The sequence below is a fragment of the Accipiter gentilis genome, chromosome 24 (assembly GCF_929443795.1).
Source record: "Accipiter gentilis chromosome 24, bAccGen1.1, whole genome shotgun sequence".
NCBI lineage: Eukaryota > Metazoa > Chordata > Aves > Accipitriformes > Accipitridae > Astur > Astur gentilis.
Window position 1 is genome coordinate 9971821 of NC_064903.1, and position 19580 is coordinate 9991400.

At 39.4% G+C, this 19580-nt stretch overlaps 1 protein-coding gene across 3 annotated transcripts in view; it reads right to left on the minus strand.

Annotated features, from left to right (window-relative positions):
* Positions 1 to 19580, minus strand: part of AFF2 (ALF transcription elongation factor 2) — a 345034-nt gene that overhangs the window by 16257 nt on the left and 309197 nt on the right. For 2 of the 3 annotated variants that reach the window (XM_049827948.1, XM_049827950.1), the window contains exons 12-18: positions 18984 to 19108; positions 11962 to 12196; positions 9874 to 10013; positions 9261 to 9324; positions 5720 to 5856; positions 2256 to 2327; positions 1800 to 1893 (exon numbers count right to left, since the gene is read on the minus strand). In XM_049827948.1, the coding sequence (XP_049683905.1) occupies positions 1800 to 1893; positions 2256 to 2327; positions 5720 to 5856; positions 9261 to 9324; positions 9874 to 10013; positions 11962 to 12196; positions 18984 to 19108 (867 nt within the window). The remainder of the gene's footprint in view (positions 1 to 1799; positions 1894 to 2255; positions 2328 to 5719; positions 5857 to 9260; positions 9325 to 9873; positions 10014 to 11961; positions 12197 to 18983; positions 19109 to 19580) is intronic. The other variant, XM_049827949.1, reaches the window with a different exon arrangement.

Below are 19580 nucleotides of genomic sequence, written 5' to 3' on the forward strand. Positions count from 1 at the left end.
TGAGGAAAAATATGAAAAACAATTCTGCCATAAAATTCCTCTCAGTTCTGCTGTAAACAGTGGGCTGCTTTTCACAGTTAAAATTGTGCAAAATTTTGAATAACAACTCTATTCAAGTAGTTAGTCTTTTTCATTTGTATTACAGATTCTCGCTAGTGAACACAGAGAACATTGTGCAGCAATACAAAACTAATACGTATTTAATAGCTCCCATTCTTTTTTTCTCCTCCTATGCCTTTACTACAAAAAGATCCCGAACATATAATCTGTATACACTCAATCGCTACTTCTAGCAAATGAGTTACAGTGCCCACAGCAATACACACAGTAACACTAGCTGAAATACTCAGCTTCAACTGGATGCCTAAAACCAGCATTCCTCATTTGTCTATTTTATTACATTTTAATTTTTTCCCCCTTATTTTCATTTACATTAAAAGTCATTTTCTCTGTGCAGATGCAGGAAAATGGTCTTATGCTAGGAGTAGTAATATGTTCTTCATTGTACCTATTTGCATAGCTACAGAAAGTAAAGTGTCTTTAAGGGAAGAGAGAATCCTCCCCATCACTTTTTTTTTTTTTTTTTTTTATTAAGAAATCATTACTTTCTGCAGAAAAAGTTTATCAAATGATTTGTCAATAACCTTTTTTTAAGAGACAATCTACATTATCCTGGATAAAATCTGAAGTGGATGGAATACATTTCATGAAAATGCTGAGGCTATAAATGTGTCTAGTTCAAATTTAATTTGTTGTGCAAATCCCTGACTGAAAACTCCATGAGTACAACAGAGGCACTCCTGATGACTTCAAGGGAGCCTCAATTTAAGCAGATCAGGAGTAACATTACTGAAGTTATAGAGATACACACACACACTCAGAGGACACCAGGGAAGTCAGGACTAAGTGGTGGTTGCTAGCATGACAGTACTGGAGTTTTCCAGCAGAAGGACCATTTTATCGCCATTTACATGAAAATATTAAAACTGCAGTGTTAAAAGTTTTACTGGTTTGCAGTACTAATATGTCAAAGCCTGGAACAAATTCAGAGAGGCTGAAAAAAACAACAAAAAAAGACTGATGGGCTGACAAACCACTATAATTACATAATTATAGAATAATACATAGTAATAAAGTACAAGAATGAATGTATGCTTCAAACAACATCAACCAGTAAAATATAAATATCAAAACCTTGGCAGAGCTGAAGAAAGATTCTGTTTCTCTCTTAATTTAGGAACGGTGAGGACTTGTCATTCTTATACTGGGTAAACAGTGTTTGACAAGGTAAAGGAAAACATCACCGAGTCATGACAATAGTAAAGGCAAACTTTCAAGATGTGGATAAGGAAATTTGAAGTTCCACAGAAATAAAAGGAGAAATCTCTGAGTCTGCAATAAGCTTCAGCAAATCTCAGAGAATTTAAAATCTAAATTTAACTAACTAAAGCCTAAATAATTGTTTTATTATGGTTCATTGGGGGTCAGTTCATAATCACTTGCCCCTTGAAATCTTGAAAGAATCAGTTTCCTTTACAGAAACTTGCATAAACATTACACGGTATTGAGAATAATGTTATTTTAGTAGAATCGCTGAGTATGGTCCTTTGAATCAAGTGACTAATCCAAAAATCCCCCAAATCACTTCTGTCCCCAGTCCCTGGCAGCCATCCTGCCTGCATTTCCCAGGGGAGAGGTTAAATGTGGGACTTTTGAGTCACGCAGTTATACTTGTGAGAGCTCTCAGTGCTGGTATGAATTTCATTTCATATCTATAAATTAAATAGAATAAAGATTACCTTAAAATATTCCATCAGAGATCTGGAGTACTTCATAGCATGGTCCTTCTTTAGTTTAAACATTCTCAAGTAGAGAAGCGATAAGCATCGGTAGCTGTGGTAATTAGGAAAAGATTATGTTAATTCCATTGCTTAATGAAACCTATAAACTGCAAAAAAAAAAAGAAAAAAGCTGACCTATATTTTGCAGTTTCTGTTCTAAGGTTAGATTTCAAAACATGAGCAAACGGAGTAAGAAAAAAAAGTGGTCAAAAGCATTAAAATCCCATCTTGATAAGAGTATAAATTAGAAGAATAAATGTTTAGTCAGCTGCTGAAGAAATCCATTAGTTATCCTTTAATAGTTTAATGGAAAACAAGAATAATGATCTTCTGTAAGCTGCTTAAGTAATTCAGTACTTTTAAAGTCCTCCTTAAGATTTTAGCTGCTTCTCTCATTGTCGCAATGGGACTTACCATAAAACTGCTAATTTCTTGTCCCCTTCCGTGGCAGAAGAGCCTGTGAAATTCTTGAGTCTCATTGCATACCTTGTCAAAAAGGTGAGGAGAGAAGAAATTGAGAGTTAAGATGTTTCCAGGAATACTAGTGACACTCTGAAAAATAACAGCCATACATAGATATTCTTCTCCAACTGCAACAGTTAATGGTCACATTGTTCTGTAACGATGAGATCAATGTAAAATTCAAGAGAAAGCACCACTTAAAATCTGGAGGGCTAAAGTAAATCACCAACCCATTTTCTGGGCCAACGACGTGAACGATTCTTGGGCACATTAATGATATAATATCCAGCCATCTAGGCTGAGTCCTCCAAACATTTGTGATGAGTGTTGGACAGAAGTGTAAGATCTTGGCCCTATATGTAGTGAAGAGTAGAGTAATACATAATAAGGTTTTACATGTAATACTTTGCGCTTGAATAATACCTTCAAAATCCTTCTCATAAATGCCTCTTCAAAGCTTTTAATATATTTTATATAGAAAACAGTTTTAAATACGGGAAAGGTGATGTTCACAGCTTTTTAAATACCTGGGTCTATTAATTTATGAGTCTTGTGTACTTGGTCTTCCCTCTCTATTTAATTGCTGCTGTCCAGCATTTGGATGATCAAAGATTGAGTATTCCTACCTCCTCTCTCATTTTTTTTTTTCTTTAACTGAGCACACTCCATTCCATGCATTTAGTCTCTTGAAAATCAATTCCTCGCATAAAATCATTGTTCTGAGCCCTAATGCAATTTCACAGGTACTTGTGTTAGAATAAGTAATAGGGTTCGGCGTTGCGTAAGAAAGTTTTAAGGTATCCAGGCAGTCTTGATGAGTTCTCATTTACAAGGAGGTAATGGAGTGCAGGCAGGCAGTGCTGCTGTCGCTCTGCCTTCCTCCCACCACCCCCATCATCAGCCCCCAGCTTGCAGCTGTAGCACACCACCTGATGTGCTTCCTTCACGTCCTATCTCACCTGCTCTTTGGTATTGTTGTTCCAGTCATACTGAATGAGCCTGATCAAACACGAAGATACGTGTCTCTCTGGGATTTTCAGTGTTAACGTTAGGGATTTTAGCATTACCATTAACTTAAAACACCTTTGACAGTCAGATCTCCGATATTCCCAGTCTCTTTGATGCTCCGCTTGCTTTCATAAACAGGTGTCTGATGCAGATACTCAGGGCAGACACAAGCTAATGCAAAAGGGGAAAACGGTGCCTCTGATGAAGGGAGGAGCAAAAGTGAGAAAAATCTAAAAATCTTCTATTTCTTATCTCACAGTAAAAATCTATGTTAACATTATGAGCCACATTGAGAAAGTGTGTGTGCACGGCCACATACGTGGTTTGTACATTCAGCACCCTCTGTAGCCCACAAGATTTGTGGATTTGTCCAGGGAGTTTATTGAACCTGTACCAGCCTGCTGCTCACCTGGGCAGTCACCTTTTTTTCCATGTCTGACCACTGACAGCAATTAAATGGGCACATCAGTCTCTCACTGGCTGCCTACAAGATGCTGCATACAAGAGTTGGTAAGTTAAGCTCTACCTCTGATGGCAGGTGGGGGAATTAATCGCACCTAACTTTAGCTATTTAGAAACCAGAGATCTACTATAACAAAGTCCTCCACATTCTTCCATAGCCAAAAGCAGTTCAAAAAGCAATCCAAAAGCAGTTCCGCTGCTGCTTCCACGCCAAGGTCTATCTGTCCCGTAGCCTGCAGCAGGACTGCGCTGATACAGGAGCTGCTGGGAAGAGCGAGGCAGCGGGGCTGCCTGTGCTGACGGGTGCCGGTTGCTCCAAGGTGCAGCCGCACGCTCAGTTGACTCCATCCAGCACCAGCAGTGGAGGGTGGAGGGGAGTTGCAGGTTATCACCCATTTGTGAGCTACTCCTAGAGCTGCCACTCTCTGAGTTAAGTGGGGCGTGTGTTGCGACTCTTGAATGAATGAAGATTTTTGGTCCGTCCGCTTCTGAACAGACAGACTGCTGGGCTGAGGAACAACATTTTCAACAGTGCCGTGTGGATTTCTTAAAAAATAAACGCAGGCTGCTATGAAGAAGCGCTCGCTTCTTTAAAGAATATTTCTTTAAATACAATTTATCCTGACATACAACTGTAGCTGTGTAGTTCAGGACACAAAGTACCGAACTGCCCACCGACAGAGTGCAGGAATTGTTTCAGCACAGTGGAGCAGAGGTAGGCGGCTCCTTAAGTTCTCTGCTCTCAAGCGTTTAACTTGGATCCTAAGTGTTGAGTGAACATCATTTTTTTGTTGAGTAATCTCTTTAGATTTTCTTCTCTTTATGAAATGTAGAATGTAAAATCATGTTTTTAAATATTTAGCAGGCATATTATTTACCTGAGAGTAAAAGCTTCTTAAGATTTGATACATTTTATTATGTAAATACCTACTTATTCAAAATGTAAAACATGCATTATTTTTGGCAGTTTCTACTAGCTAGTCATCTGGCATGTTAAAACCCTGCACGTTAAAAAAACACCTTTGTCATATTAAACCCCAAACATTTAAGGCCTGATTTGCCTCCTTTTCTTTCTCTTGTGTAAACTGCCAGTAATTACACTGACACTAATGGTGATATTCCCAGCATACACTGGGGAAAGCAAAGGTGCATCACAGTGAAGAGGAAAAATCCTGGTGTTCTACTTATAGGTAAATTTAATCCTGCTTGATTTCACTTTGATAATTTGCACAAATAAAGCAAACAAGCCCCTAGTTACTCAGGAGACCATCATTTCTACAGAGCCAACACTATGAAACAGCTATAAGGAACAGTAGCAGATTTTAAATTAATAGTTCAGGCATTTTATTAGTAAGTAAAAGAGCTCTCATCCATGTTCTAGCCCATGAGTCTACAAAACTGTATTAAAACTAATTCAGCTGGTTCACATTCCTTTAACATTAAAAAATATACTTTTTTATACAATACATGCGGAAAGCTTCCTCTCTGGCTATGATCTTATGTGCCAAGTTTCAGCCTCTTTTTTTTTTTTTAACAGCCAAGTTATAAACGTCTAAAAACAGGGTTTGTAATAGAAATCCTGATAGACTCACTTTAATGTTTTGAATTATAAAACTACACCTTTTAAAAGACAAGTGTCATTGCCAAACAGTGAAATTACTATACTTTACTTCCACCCACTACATTTCAATTTTAATTTTATGAATATTGCAAATTATAACACTCACATTATAACCTCTAAAGGGGATAATTTATAAAAGCAGTGTCCATCAATTATAAATTTTCCATGACATTAATAAAATGGCAAGAACTAATTATGATGACTTCTGAGATGAAGATGCCTTGGACAAATCATTAATACGTTGAAATGGTATTTTTTAAAACATAGCAGGTTCTAATTATGACTGAAATGAGATTATGAAAATGATCACAGAAAGGACATTAACCTGATGAGTTCCACAGTCTCTGAGTACATGGTGTATGGAGATTTAGCTTCTAATGGATCTCGCTCCATAGCATTCCCGCACTCGATGAAGGAGAGGGCAGCATCAGCATAATTCACTGCTTTGCCAAACTTCTCCAGCTGAAATGGGAATGACACCATCAAGAAAATCCTTCAGCTTTAATTTCTAGGTAGACAGATCATAATACAAAGCAACACTAGCATTAGGATAAAAGTAAAGTAACGCTGGTAGTTAAGAATGAATTCATTCAGTAATTAAGGCAGGGTCTATGCTTTTACCAAATCTTTTCAGGCAGTATATGGCCAGACGCTCCACAGAGGAAAGTCAATGCATGTCCATTGACATGCATGGATTTACCCAGGCAATGAGGGACACTAAGCATGTTTGAACAAATCCATATTGCTCCTTGATATATGAACTAAGTTTGAATGTCACTATGCAAGGGTTAAGTAACAACTCCATGCCATTTGTCAGATGTCACATTCTGTGCTAACTGTTGACCAAAAAAAAAATCTCATCACTTATGTGATGACTGAAAGAGCAGGAAAAAAAAGGAGAAAATATAGCACTGCTAAATATTTTATTTTACTAGGATTTTATTGCAAAAGGTTTTAGTCCTCATAATGGTTGTGATTAAACTGACTTAGACATACTGATTTCTTTTTTTATGTGTAATGAATATTATATATGACATTTTTATAGTAAGTATTTTATAATAGTATTTAACATTTTCAATTTTTGATAGCTGGATGTAAGAATTCTACTAATGTGGCATTTGATATAAGAGATCCAATATACTTTAAATAATTTGAAAATTTCTTTGTATGTCTCTATCAAAATATTTTTGATGCACCTGCATATGTTTTCCATTCACAAAATGGAAGCCGATCCTAGCAACATATTAAGCAGAACATTTAGTATTGGTCCAAGGTGACAGTTACTTGTCTTTGTGGCTACTTCTAAGCAATCCTTGTAACTAGTTCCCTCTGCATACTTTTGATTTCAAGTTCTGCTCTTGTGCATTGATTATGTACAAAGCCTGTGTATAATTGATAGGTATTACCTGAATGATCACAAAAGGGAAAATATTTCTAAATGTTTTCTCTCTATTCCAATGGCCACTTCTCAGCATATTCTTCAAATTCTTTGCTTCAAGACTTCCAAAGATGACTTTTTGTGGTATAAAAGAAAAGGAATCTGGCTGCAAGCAGATTTAGTACAGACACACAGTTGGAGCCAGAAATGGGATCCGATCCTGCCCTTTGCTCCATGCGGACTCTAGTGGAGCAGGTGGGATTACTCCAGCTCATCACAGCTCAGCCGAGAAGAGAGCGAGGTCTCCAAGATCTCTTCTGTATGGTACAGTCAGTTGCCACTGCAGCAGCGCATCCAAATTAGTTGATTCCTTACTGCGTCCCAGACAAGGATAGGTTTTCATGGGGTTGCTCCCATAAGATGTGAAATGCCCTGCCCTTCACCAGAAATCTATTTTCCGTACAAGCTCAGGAACAGCATTGCCACAAATCTCATTAACATTTGCTGACACATTTTGAGGTCACATGCATTATCTTTCTAGCCACTGCAACACATCTTTCAGTGCTGCGTGTGCTTTGTCATGTCAGCACCAAGTAACCAGAAGCAATTGTTTCCATAGGACAACTAACACTACAGGATTGCACAGCAAATGTGTTACATGGAGATAATTTGTGTGCAGCTGTATTGGGTGGAAGAAAAAAAGTTGCGACCTAAATAGCGGAAAGAAAAAGCAGATACTTTGTTCATGGGTATTTATGTCTGCCAACAAGTTGTACCGAGGCGGATGGCCTCACATTCCCATAAGAGCACTCGGGGTGTCAAACTGCATGTGACAGGCAAGGCCTGCCTGCAGGCAGCAGCATGATGTGCTGTGCCTGCTCCTCTTAGTTCTGCTTGAGAAACACCCCTGATTCTGCAAGGCATAGTCAAAGGTAAGAGGACGGGAGACAGGTCAACACTTTCCGAGTGAATCAGGCTGTAGAGGGAAGTGAATTGACATAGCATGTTGAGATCATCGGGAGCCTGAGCCTGTAAATATTTGCTAGCATGGAGCAGGCATCCCTGTGCCAGAAGCACGTGTATTTTTTTTAAAGGTCAATCAGCTGTGGGAGGTGTTGTCAGTCTGCTTCTGCCAGCCTTTCCTGCGTGCAGATGTCAGGGCTTGGGCTGAACAAGCTCTGCTGAGTTGGGCTGCAGGAATCAGGGCAGGCCACCTCCTGTAAACGGGCAGGTCGGGAGGGACGACTGCTAACTTACAGTCACGGCAGGTTGCCAAAAACCTGAACCCACCTCCTACTGGAAACACACTTGGTCACACTGTGCCCCAAGTCAAAAGGGAGCCCGGGGAGCTGAAGCAGGCAGCTTGACATGTCAAATCTCCTTCAGCTCACTGAGAGCAGAGGGAGAGTCTTTTTTTTATTAGTTTGTTTGTTTTGTTTTTTAAAAACATAGCATGTGATTCTTTTGGGGTTTTTTTTTGGACAAACGCTTATATCCAAGCACAAAATTTCTGATGTGGAATGATACAATATGCATGCAAAACCCCACAAATAACAAAGTAAGAGCTGAATAATCGCCCAGTTCTTTTTCAGTTGTGATTTTGAGAGGCAAAGTGAATGGCCACACTCCATTTTAGACATCTTAGTTTAAATAAATAGAGGAGTCAAGTTCCACTAGGCCTGCCTAAATGAGCTGCTGTTCTGCACTCTAGGTAGCATACAGGAGCAAAGTCCCTACCTACAAAGCAAATGGCTATTAAAGACACTTCAGTGCTAGCAATAGCTTGGATTGAACAAACTATGATAGAGTATAATTGGTCAGATTAAGTAGTTTTATCAAAATCAAAACACTTTGCAAAATTAGGTCAATCTTACTGGAATTTCATCTGGGGTAAAACGAGAGAAAAAGCTTTCCCAGCATTGAACTACCTCATTGCAAGATTTTTTTGGAAGAAGTGTGTTGAGTCGTTATTTACCAGCCTAAAAGCATGCAATAAAATTGAATGTACTATTTAAAAATCAATTGTTGCAAATTTTAAACAATTGGGTTGGAAATATCAAACAGTTTTACCACAGGATAATGGGGTGAAGGGTGATTTGCCTTTCTTAACTTCCTGTTATGGAATATTTCAACACTTTTGTTTTAGGCTCAAAATGAATAGGAAAACAGATTTCAAATACACATCATTTTTCACAAAATTATCTTACATCCTTCATAAACAGCATGACTGTTACTCCTCCTCAGAAGAGATACCAGCTATTGTAAGGAGCTTTTTTTTTTTGGGAACAAATTGTTAAAGGCTAGGAAAGCTGCTCAGGGTTTGACTTGTTGTGGACAGTGTGTTTATGGAGTACAATCTGAAGCCCCACTGTAGTTAATAGCAGGGTTTCTGATGGTTTCTGAGGCTTCAGATGACATTCAGAATGTACGTGTTTGTAACACCCAGCTCCATAGTGGAAAGAGACAAACCCACTCTGTGATAACCTACCAATGCATCTGCTTTATGCTTTAGCTTCTTAGCCTCTTGCATGTAATAATCCGCATTGTGAAGCCTGAAGAGACAAAATCAATTATTTCAAGTCTTTGTTTTCATACAGTTGGACAAACATTGTTTGAGAAAATTGCTGACTGCTTCAAGAACAATTTCGACACATACACCCACTTATCTATTTAAATCTTAACCTGATATTAATCTGAAGCTGCTGTATGCAAAGATATGATGGGTGACCAGAATGTAAAATAACTAGCTGTAGAAACCGGCCACCCAAAGGACCCATTAATGTGTGCTGAACAAAGGAAAAGAAAAAATATTTTAAACTAATTAAGTATAAGAAGTTTCCATTAGAGGAGCTAAAATAAAAAAATGAAGAAGAATTACCGTGAACCAACATTCATGATCTGAAAACATTTATCAACAGAGTCTTCATTAATCAGTGACAACAGTCCATTTGTAAAGATTAAAACTGTGTGTGCCTTTGTGCAGCACTATCCACACAGGTGCCCAATGCTAGTGTTATAATCAAAGATACTCTCTTTCACTGGCAGCTCTGCTTGCATGAACATATAACATGCAGCTAGCACAGAGATCCAATAATACTTACACATCATCAAATGTTATTTTGGGTCTTCTGGGCTCAGAATTCCCATTGGAAAGTGTTGGCATTGCAGACCAGATGTCTGTTTCTAGGTGGCTGGTGTCAAGAAGAGTGTTGGCTGTTGGTGTATTGTGAGATTCTTCCTCCTAGAAAAAAAGGACTGTTATTAACTCTTCATAGTTCAAACAAACACGTTCCCACAATATAAGTGCTCACATCGCCTCCCCCTCCCCCGCCCCCCCACAATAAACAAACAAACAAAAGGCTAAGGCACAAAGTAGCACTCACATATACCCAACTACATCCAGGTTACCTCACAAAACCACCCTTCCATCCTCTATAATGTAAGCCTATTAGATTAATTAGGCAATATGACTCTACCTCTGACCGCTCACCTGAACTCATTAACTTACACTCTGGGTGAAGTTAGCCTGGATACCACAGTGTAACTGACTAGAGACGCTGGTTAAAGCAAGGGTGGGGAAATCTAATGCAGAAGGGCTGGATGCAAACTCCAACTTCATTCAAGGCGTATCATGCTAATGTAACCTTTTTTTCTATATTATTGTTAGCTAACTGTAAAGTGTCTGAATAGTCTGCTCGTATTTCAGCAAAGAACAGTTTCTCCTCACCCTTGCGACACGAAACAGAGAAAAATTGGAAAGTAGAAGTTGTGATTTTGCATTGATTAAAACCAGAAGCGTAACAGAGGCATTTAAATCAGGCAATTGCAACTTGCAAGCTAGGTCCACCATCAGATAAACTAAATTACAGATGAACCAGTGAACTAAGGAAAGAAGTCTAACGTATTTTAGAAGACAAATATTTCATGTATCAGGATAACAGATAAACCAAGGATAAATCTGACTAGAGATGCTGGGAGTGAGAGGAAGTGGCCCTGCTGTTTACACAGCATTGTTTATTTGCTGACACATGCAGTTCATTTTGGCATTGATTTCAGTTGAAGGCGTGTGTATTACTCTCGCAGCTTGAAGTGACACAATGATATCAGAAAGCAACAGGGATGAATGAATAAGGTGAAGTGATTTGTCACCTACGATCCAATGCAACTTGTGAGTTTTACTATTACAGTGCAGGGTAACAACCTCCCACAAAGCGGCGAACTGTGAAAAATGGGGCTATGCATGTCCTTTTCTGTGGCAGAATTTTCTTCTTGTCTTTTAATTTTGACAGTGATAGTAAGATACAGTTTGATACTAAATAATATGTTTGAAACTGTAGAGGGAGGACTGTTTTCTAAAATGGGCCAAAAACTTGAAGTTTCCTTGTTTAACCTTAAAAGAGGATGACAAACTAATGTGAAATTTTACTTCTTTTTTTTAGTGTATTTGCTATGCAGCTTCTAGTTTTGGCTCTTTTTCCTGCATTTTCAGTAAAACCCCATCTGAATCTGGTGAAAAGCAAGCAAAAAAGAATTGCCTATGTGAAAACCTTTGATGGGGAGATGGCCCTAACAGAATCATGGTTTTTTGGGGGAAAAAGCTTCCAACTATATACAAGGTATCTAAAAGCTTTTATGTGTAATTCATGGAGATTAGGTGTAAATAAACCTTACTGCTGGAAGTTGGGAGCCTGCAAACCTGAGAGAAGATATTTCCACGTTGAGTGTGCTATGGACAGGTAGCTTTTGTTAGATTTTTATTGTCTGGTTAGTTTAGGCTGCAATATTCAGTACAACCACAGTGCTTAATTCTGGCTGAGAATTTGGGGTAATTATTCAAGTGATGGACACCAACATTCTTGAAGTTTTGTTTTCAAAACTTGTGTGTTGTAGCTACAGAGTTAAGGGATTAACTGCAGCTAGTTGGTGGCTGCAAAAGCTCTCCTCTAAGGCTCGGGGACCGGGTGTTTTAGGGAGTGATACACAGCACCCAATAGACACCTACTGCTGACCTAAAAATGGAACTTGCAAGAGTTGCTTTTGCCCAGCTCTGCAAAGATCCACTCCTCACTGCTCTTGAGTGGGGCTACATAAGCATTTAAAAATAGATACTGGAGAAAAAAACGTCAAACAGAACAAAGCCAAGTTAATTTTATCTTGTTCACTTCCAGCAACTGAGGTCGGTTACTTACACAGATTCCTTTGGGGTTAGAAGAGGATTTATTTTCATTCTTTCTGTGTTTAGAAACAGAGGAGGAAGAGCTGCTGGTCTGAGAGGTGTTTGTGATGTTGGTCTCTTGGCTGAAGGAGCCGTTGTCACTATTGTGCCGCCGGTGCACAGGCTCATCCAAGAGGGGGGATAATGGAGGAGGAAACAGCTTCTCTTCTCTTTTCTTTGCCACCTTCTTCACTGAGCTACCGCTGCTCCTGGGACACAGATAAGAACCAGTTGCATTTCAAGAACCTTGGTTAATCCTCCATAGCACAAAGCTCTACATTTTGTTTACTGAGAAGTCAGCTCTACGCTCAAATATGTCCTGCAGTCCGCGTGTCCTAGAAGCTAAGTCAAAAGGGGACAAGCAGTGAAAACAGAAGAGCTACCTCTGTCTTTTCAATGGCTGCAGAAACGTCCTGCTTTGGAGGACAACTTCCAGTGCATTAGTACAAATTGCACCCAATTTAAATGCTAATTTGAGTCCGTCTTCATTTGAGAGGTCATAGAGGTTCTGACTCAGCAAAGTGCTCGAAAGTTTTATGCATCGGGTTAGTTCCTTTGACATCAAGTATGACTATTTACGTGTTTAAGCATCTTTTTAAGAGGTGGATTAGAGCCCACATAAGCAACCTTTGCAAAAAACCCATAATAGCACATGGCATGTGAAGCAAAAAAAAAATAAATTTCTAACAACTACAAAATGATAACCATAACAATAACATGATAATAATTATTTGACCTCTAGAATAAAACCAATGTTCAACACTATATTAAAATGATACATTGTAGCTGGCAAAAGCCCTTGAGCAAATATTGGTTGATGAATTGAACGTGATTCAGAAAATGAATGTGGTTTTGACATGAAAGCTCAAGTAATATGATAATCTATTGTCTGTTTTATGTACAGAAATTGTTAGCTGGCTGGAAATGGCAGCTGTGATACACAGTAAAAACCTGCTAGACCTTTTTCCCCTCGAATCCATCAGAAAAGAAAAAAAACAAAACCCAACACCGTGCTGACTGTTTAACATGTTAATCTACTCATAGATTTTTATTTTAGGTACTGTCCTAGCTCAGTCAATGAAGATAACCTGAATTTTAATCTTTTGTTAGACATCTCATATGGCACTACACGATCATTTACTTTTCATGATTATTGACTAAAATTTCAATAACAAATTAAGTCAACAAGAATTTATGTTTCATTCCCAGTCACTTTCGGTCAGTGTCAGGAATTATAGATCTACTTTGCCTTAAAGTAACCAGGGAAAGAGGAGAAGGCAACCCAAGTTTCCTTACTCCTCATTTTGGAGTGGTCTCTCATTCCAGTCTGGCCTCTTCTGCACTTTCACCAACAGTATCGATATCTACACCTGCTTTGGTCGTTCCCCTACTTTTGGCCTTTGGTGATACAAAAATATTTTGGCCGATCTGCGAAATCACAGAGTGAAATCAAACAAACTCCCCATGTTTCAGGTTTTATAGCTCTTCTACTCAAAGCTATTTTAATTCAACTGAAACAGAGTTAAAAATATCTTATTTGAAACTCTCTGATATTAAAGACCTTCAGACTGAAGAAATAAAATGAGCACAGAATTGATATTGCCTTACAGTAGGACTGGGATGGATGCTGCCCTGCTCAGAAAACACATGGGCCTGAAGAAGATCAAAGGAAAGCAACCAGGTTGGAGAGACTGGCAGTTCTTCGAGGAGACTGATTTTGTGCACATGTGGTCCTGCAACATGTCCTCCAAAAAGTTCTCACTCAAAGCCCCATCTGTTAGCTTTCTTACCCCCAAAGGGCATTTTGGAACTCAGACAAGTTACCATAGCTATAGCACAATAACACTCTGAACTTTTTCCAGAGGAAAGTTTTCCAAGGGAGGGTAAGCACTGCCCCAAGAAAGCGTGCATGTGTTATTGGATTGTACAGAGGCAAAGCAGACACGATTCATGAAATACCCAGGAGCAGAATCCAAACCCTCTGCCTCCCAAATCAGTGTCCTTGTCCTGGTGTCAGCTGGGATAGAGCTAACTGTCTTCCTAGTAGCTGGTACAGTGCTATGTTTTGAGTTCAGCATGCGAAGAATGTTGATAACACACTGATGTTTTCAGTTGTTGCTCAGTATTGTTTAGACTATAGTCAAGGATTTTTCAGCTTCTCATGGCCAGCCAGGGCACAAGAAGTTGGCACAGGACACAACCAAGGCACCTGACCCAAACTGGCCAACGGTGTATTCCATACCATGGGACGTCCCATCTAGTTTAGGAACTGGGAAGTGGGGGGGGCGGCAGGGAATCGCTGCTCGGGGACTGGCGGGGTGTCAGTCGGCGGGTGGTGAGCTATTGCCCTGCGCATTATTTGTACATTCCAATCCTTTTATTACTACTGTTGTCATTTTATTAGTGTTATCATTATCATTATTAGTTTCTTCTTTTCTGTTCTATTAAACCGTTCTTATCTCAACCCCGAAGTTTTACCTTTTTTTTTCCCGATTTCCTCCCCCATCCCACTGGATGGGGGAAGTGAGTGAGCGGCTGCGTGGTACTTAGTTGCTGGCTGGAGTTAAACCACGACAGTCCTACATAGGGAACCCTGAACATGCATATATGGGTGGGAGCACAGAGCAAAGTGGTTCTCCATGCCCCTGTGTATAGAGGTGTGTGAAGCTCTTCTTTCTCCCTGGTACAGCTTTGCAAAGGGAAGAGCAACTGAGTCTGGTAGATCTAGCTCAAAAGCATCTGAAGAAAAACTGAATGTGAGCCACTGGCCAAGCCTCCTTTAGGATCTGACCCTGCACCACTAGTGAGGTTCCTCAGCACATCTGTGGCTATTTCCAGGGCTGATGCAGGACTCTTGGACTTGCACAGAGTCTACCACTGCAGGGGGAAATTCAAGGCACATATAAAGTGATCGAAGCAACATTCCTCAGCTGCTACATGGAGGTGGAGGGATTAAGAGAGTAGTACAAGAAAAAATTAAGGCGGCTGCAGGTACCATGGTTAAACCTTCACTACTTAAAACTTTACCAGTTCCCTTCATCTTTGGACTCAAATATAAGATGGGGCAAACCAAGATATAGATGCAGCTACTCAGCTCTGGCACACAAGTCATTCTGTGGGTGGCAAGACTTAACCACAAAGGAAAAAAGGCACTTGAGGATATTTTTTTTCTACATAACTCAAATTAATAACAAAAAAAAAGTAATACTTTACGGATATAATTCTGCCTTTTTTTTTCTTTTTTTTTTCCCCATTGCCCACTTACTCCTATGAGGTTTTGCAGGAATTAAGTTGATAATTTATTTAGCAATGTTACCTCCCTCAGATTTACGCCAAAGCATTTATGTTAACAATAACCTCCATGAAATAGGTTGTTACCAGCAGTTAACCAGATTGTCACTTTGCTTTGGGCTGTTAATGGGCTAAGAAACTGGTCTTTGATTGCAGTAATCGCTAATTTTGAATGAATTTATTGCAATAATTACCGAGACTCAATGGTTTAATTTGCTGACATGATTGTTAGTTAAACTATATTTAAAATCTAAGGAGAAACACAATAAAAGTGCAAGGAAAAAATACAAGCAGAACTGATGGTCTTGTGGCTGCAGGGTTTAATCTTTGTGTCTGAAAAGGCCAATTATCAAGGAACGAGAAGGCTCCCCATCTGCTTTTTTTTCAGCCTGATTTCTTTTAGGGTAGAAAGCTAGCAAGCAGGCAACAAGAGGTCAGTGTGTGAAGGAGAGAGAATTTCCATCTACTCTCACATTTCAAGCTGCTTTTCTTTGCCCTTTTTTTATCCACTCCTTGTGGCATGCAGTGGTACCTCTGGCCTATTAGAGAGACAAAGCCATTGTCTATACCAATCACTTGGCTTTCCTTTGCCTCTACTCTCCCAGTCCACAATGAAATGCTGCACATTGATGGTGTATCTGATTTTCTGCAGGGGGTTAGCAGGGAAAGGTCACTCCTGCATTAGCTTGGACCATATGGCAGCAACTGAATGAAGCTGAAGTCATTGTCATACATGTAGAAGGCTGCCTCTGCCATGAACGAACCCCAATGAACGCTGCTGTGACTACCCAAGGGATTGGCTAATATATGTTGCCAAGTACAGGTGCATCTTTAACTAAAGGTCAAACAAAAGGGATCAGGAAATCTTGAAAAACAGGCTGAAATGCTTGCCTCAGACAGACTTCTAGCGTGCCTGTGAAGACGGCAGGCACGTTTCACTGGTACGAGTCTAGTCTGAAATTCAGACTCACAGTTTGCATCAGTAGATAACTCTCTGTGTTGTTACAAACTGCCAAATGTTGGTGAATAGTGCTCTGTCTGGACAGGGTCTACCAATCAGGTATTCAGATATAAATGGTATTCAGCAGCACATAGAATTAATGCTTAAATTACAATTGCTCTGGCAAGCAAGTAAATACATAAATAATCCTCTGTTGCAAAGTGGGCAGCTGATCTGACAAAAATCGAGCCTCACAGCAGTGTTTCAAGGTATTGCTATGAATTACTTGGACAAAACACAGTATCATCTATTCCTTAATTTGCTACGAAATATCAGAAATAAGGAAAATACAGTGGCAATAGTTGGAATAATTGTAAGTGTCATGTCAGATTTAGGAAAAGGCATCAGCCCCAGAATGTGTGAGGGAAGGAACAGAGAGAGATAACTAGTTGCTTATGCAATGACTACATAATACAGACTGGCTCTTTGGTTGTGCAAATTCACAAATTCGCTTTTAAATTCACAACTGACCATTTGAATTTTCTACACTCAAATTGTACATGTAGTCATAGAAACTTGTGGAAATTAGGCATATAATTGCCCATATTAGACATGTAACCCTTTAAAAATTAATTGCGCATCTTTGCTTGCTTTATTGAGCCCATATACTTAGGGAAAGATTATGACAGAAATGTATTCAAATGCCTAAACCATAGATAGGCAGCCAGTGGGAGCTGCAAAAGCACAGGTGTGGCCTATCTTTCACTGATTCCTCCAGACTTCTGAATGCCTACAAATTTTGGCCCAGAGATCATGGTCTTTCTGTCAAAACACTCTTGTATCTATAAAAAAGCCCAATGGAAGCCTCTGAAGTCTGCCTTGGGGAACTTGGCTTGTTGGCAGGGGGATCAAGTTCTAACGGGAGAGACCTAAGGTTCCTCCCGAGTGAGAACATCCACCATGGGACGTAACACCTTCTTAATGGGTGAACCTCATCATCACACCTGTAGCTGAATCACCCTCATTTCTCAAAGTCCTTACGCAGAGATTTAGGAGTTCTGAAAGAAAATGTAGAACCTTTGGGAATAAAGGAGCAAATGGCAAAGCCTGTCTTTCAACCTTTTACCACCGAAGTGTTATTTTCCCCCATGCCCTTGAACAGTGTACTTTCACCTTCCCTTTTGTCTGCCTCTCCTTAAAACTCTACTTAACCCTCTGGAGAACAGAACCACTCCTGACTGCTTAAAAACAGTCTGGGGCTCTCCAGAAATTTGTCGTCACACAGTTCAGCCAGCTCCCTCATCTTTTGGGAAATACGTTGATCTATATTCAGTTGCACAACTCTGGGAGTTGAAGACCTGAATTATCGAACGATATTACATTTGTTTCAAGCAAACTCAGAAGACACTAATAACAAATGCAGTGTGATCCAGGTCCCAATCACTGCAGTGGAAAAGAAGTCAGAAAATTTTGTTTCAAAACTTGAGGCAGACGAGAGGAAAAGCTAGCATATGGAAATAACTATTGATGGACACAATTATATTTTAACAGAGAATACTAAAGGCTTGAAAGCTCCGAGGAATCAAATTAATGACCTGGAAAACAAGCTCAAATTAAGAAACATCAGGTTGGGGGTGGATCCTTAGGGCTTGCTGGCGACAAGAATAGAAAGATTTTTTTAATGGATTGTGGAGGTGTTGGGGTGGATAATCCTTGATTCCCCCTGCAATATATCTCTGCTCATTGTATTTCTAGCAATGACAATCAGGCAACACCCATCATGATGTTTATCAAATGTGCAACATGTTACAGATCACATTGTAACTTTCAACCCATCTGCCTTTTCCAGACTCCAACTCTGATTTTCTCAGGGGGAGAATGAGGACTGAAGTTACTCTATAATTACACCAGTATAAACAAATAAAATGATGCCCAACCTTCTTTATGGATTTTAAAATTTGTGTGCTATTTCCTAAATCATTTTTGAACTTTATCTAAATTTAAGTACTACCACAATCGAATTGTTTTCAGAAGCACATTGTGGGTTTGATTCTTTGCTTGTCCTAGCAGAGAGAAGTGCCTCATCTCAAAACTGTAAAAGCACAAAATTGATGACAGAAGGGAATTGGACTCTTTGCTTATTTATAGAATGTTAATCTTGTGATTAGACTAATCAGAATAATTATTTACGTGGCACCTGTTTGCTCAAGCATTATAGCCATCCCTCAAAGACACTCTGAAATGCACAAACTGTTTGATTACATGTCTGCTGAAATACCAAGCATGCATGTCTGAAACATTTAGGATGGTCACCCCTGGCATTGCTGTATACACAGTTAAAGAATAAGAGCTGGTGAAGTGAACGTCAAAGTCACTATTTCATTCAATACAACTGAGAACTGTCTCTTACGAAAACAATTTAAAAAAATAAATTCCAAGCAATCAAATAAAGCCCGCTTTTAGTAGGATTCTCTGGCCACAGAGGTTAAGGATGATGCGGGCAAGAAAGAACATTGAAAGGATGCAGTATGGGGGTCGAAGAGTACACCAGGATTGTAGTGGCACTCTGAATTCCTGTAGTCCGTCAGAAGGATGAATGAATTTCATCCAAAACCATGTGGATCCTCTTCCTGATGGATGGGAATAGCAATGCCAGGTCATTTATGCTTATGGGCTGTAAAGCCCATCTGGCTCTACAGCAAAGACATTTGTAGAACTGTACTGTGAAATCCCTCACGAATGTTATGTGAAAAAAAAGAACTTACTCTTTAGTGCTGGTTAATCTGTGATTCGGTATCGGAGAGATACAAGGTGGGAGCAGGCATGAAGCTGAAGGGTCCTCCAGGCGCTGCTTCTTGCTTTCAACAAAGGTATCCAGGCTTTCTGTCTGCTTTAACAAAAAAGGTAGAGCTTGAAAGATCCAGCATCTATGCACAATTTCACTTGCCATTAAGAGGAGCTCAGGAATCTCAGTGTATTTCCTTTACAGTAGCAGCAGTTAAAATACTCGTCTAAGAGAAGTGAAAGTCACCTGAAATCAGGACTAAACGTGCTCCAAACACATGACATGAAGTTATATAACAAGTGACATAGCCAGATAATTAGGAAGCAAAATGCCTCATGTGCTACAGTTATCTTCTGTAGTGCACTGGAATTTAATTAATAATTCAGATGGAATGACTTGATAGCACCTAATCTTACTCAAGTAAATAGCTTTTACTCATTGACTTAATGGAAGTTGATGGGAAAACTTCCCTGAGTAAGTATTCCTCACAGGACTAAAAGACTACAGGACTGAGCTGGGGTAGTCATTAACAGCAATAGCTGGTTTAAAATTTGCTTTGAAAGATTCCCTGATGCAT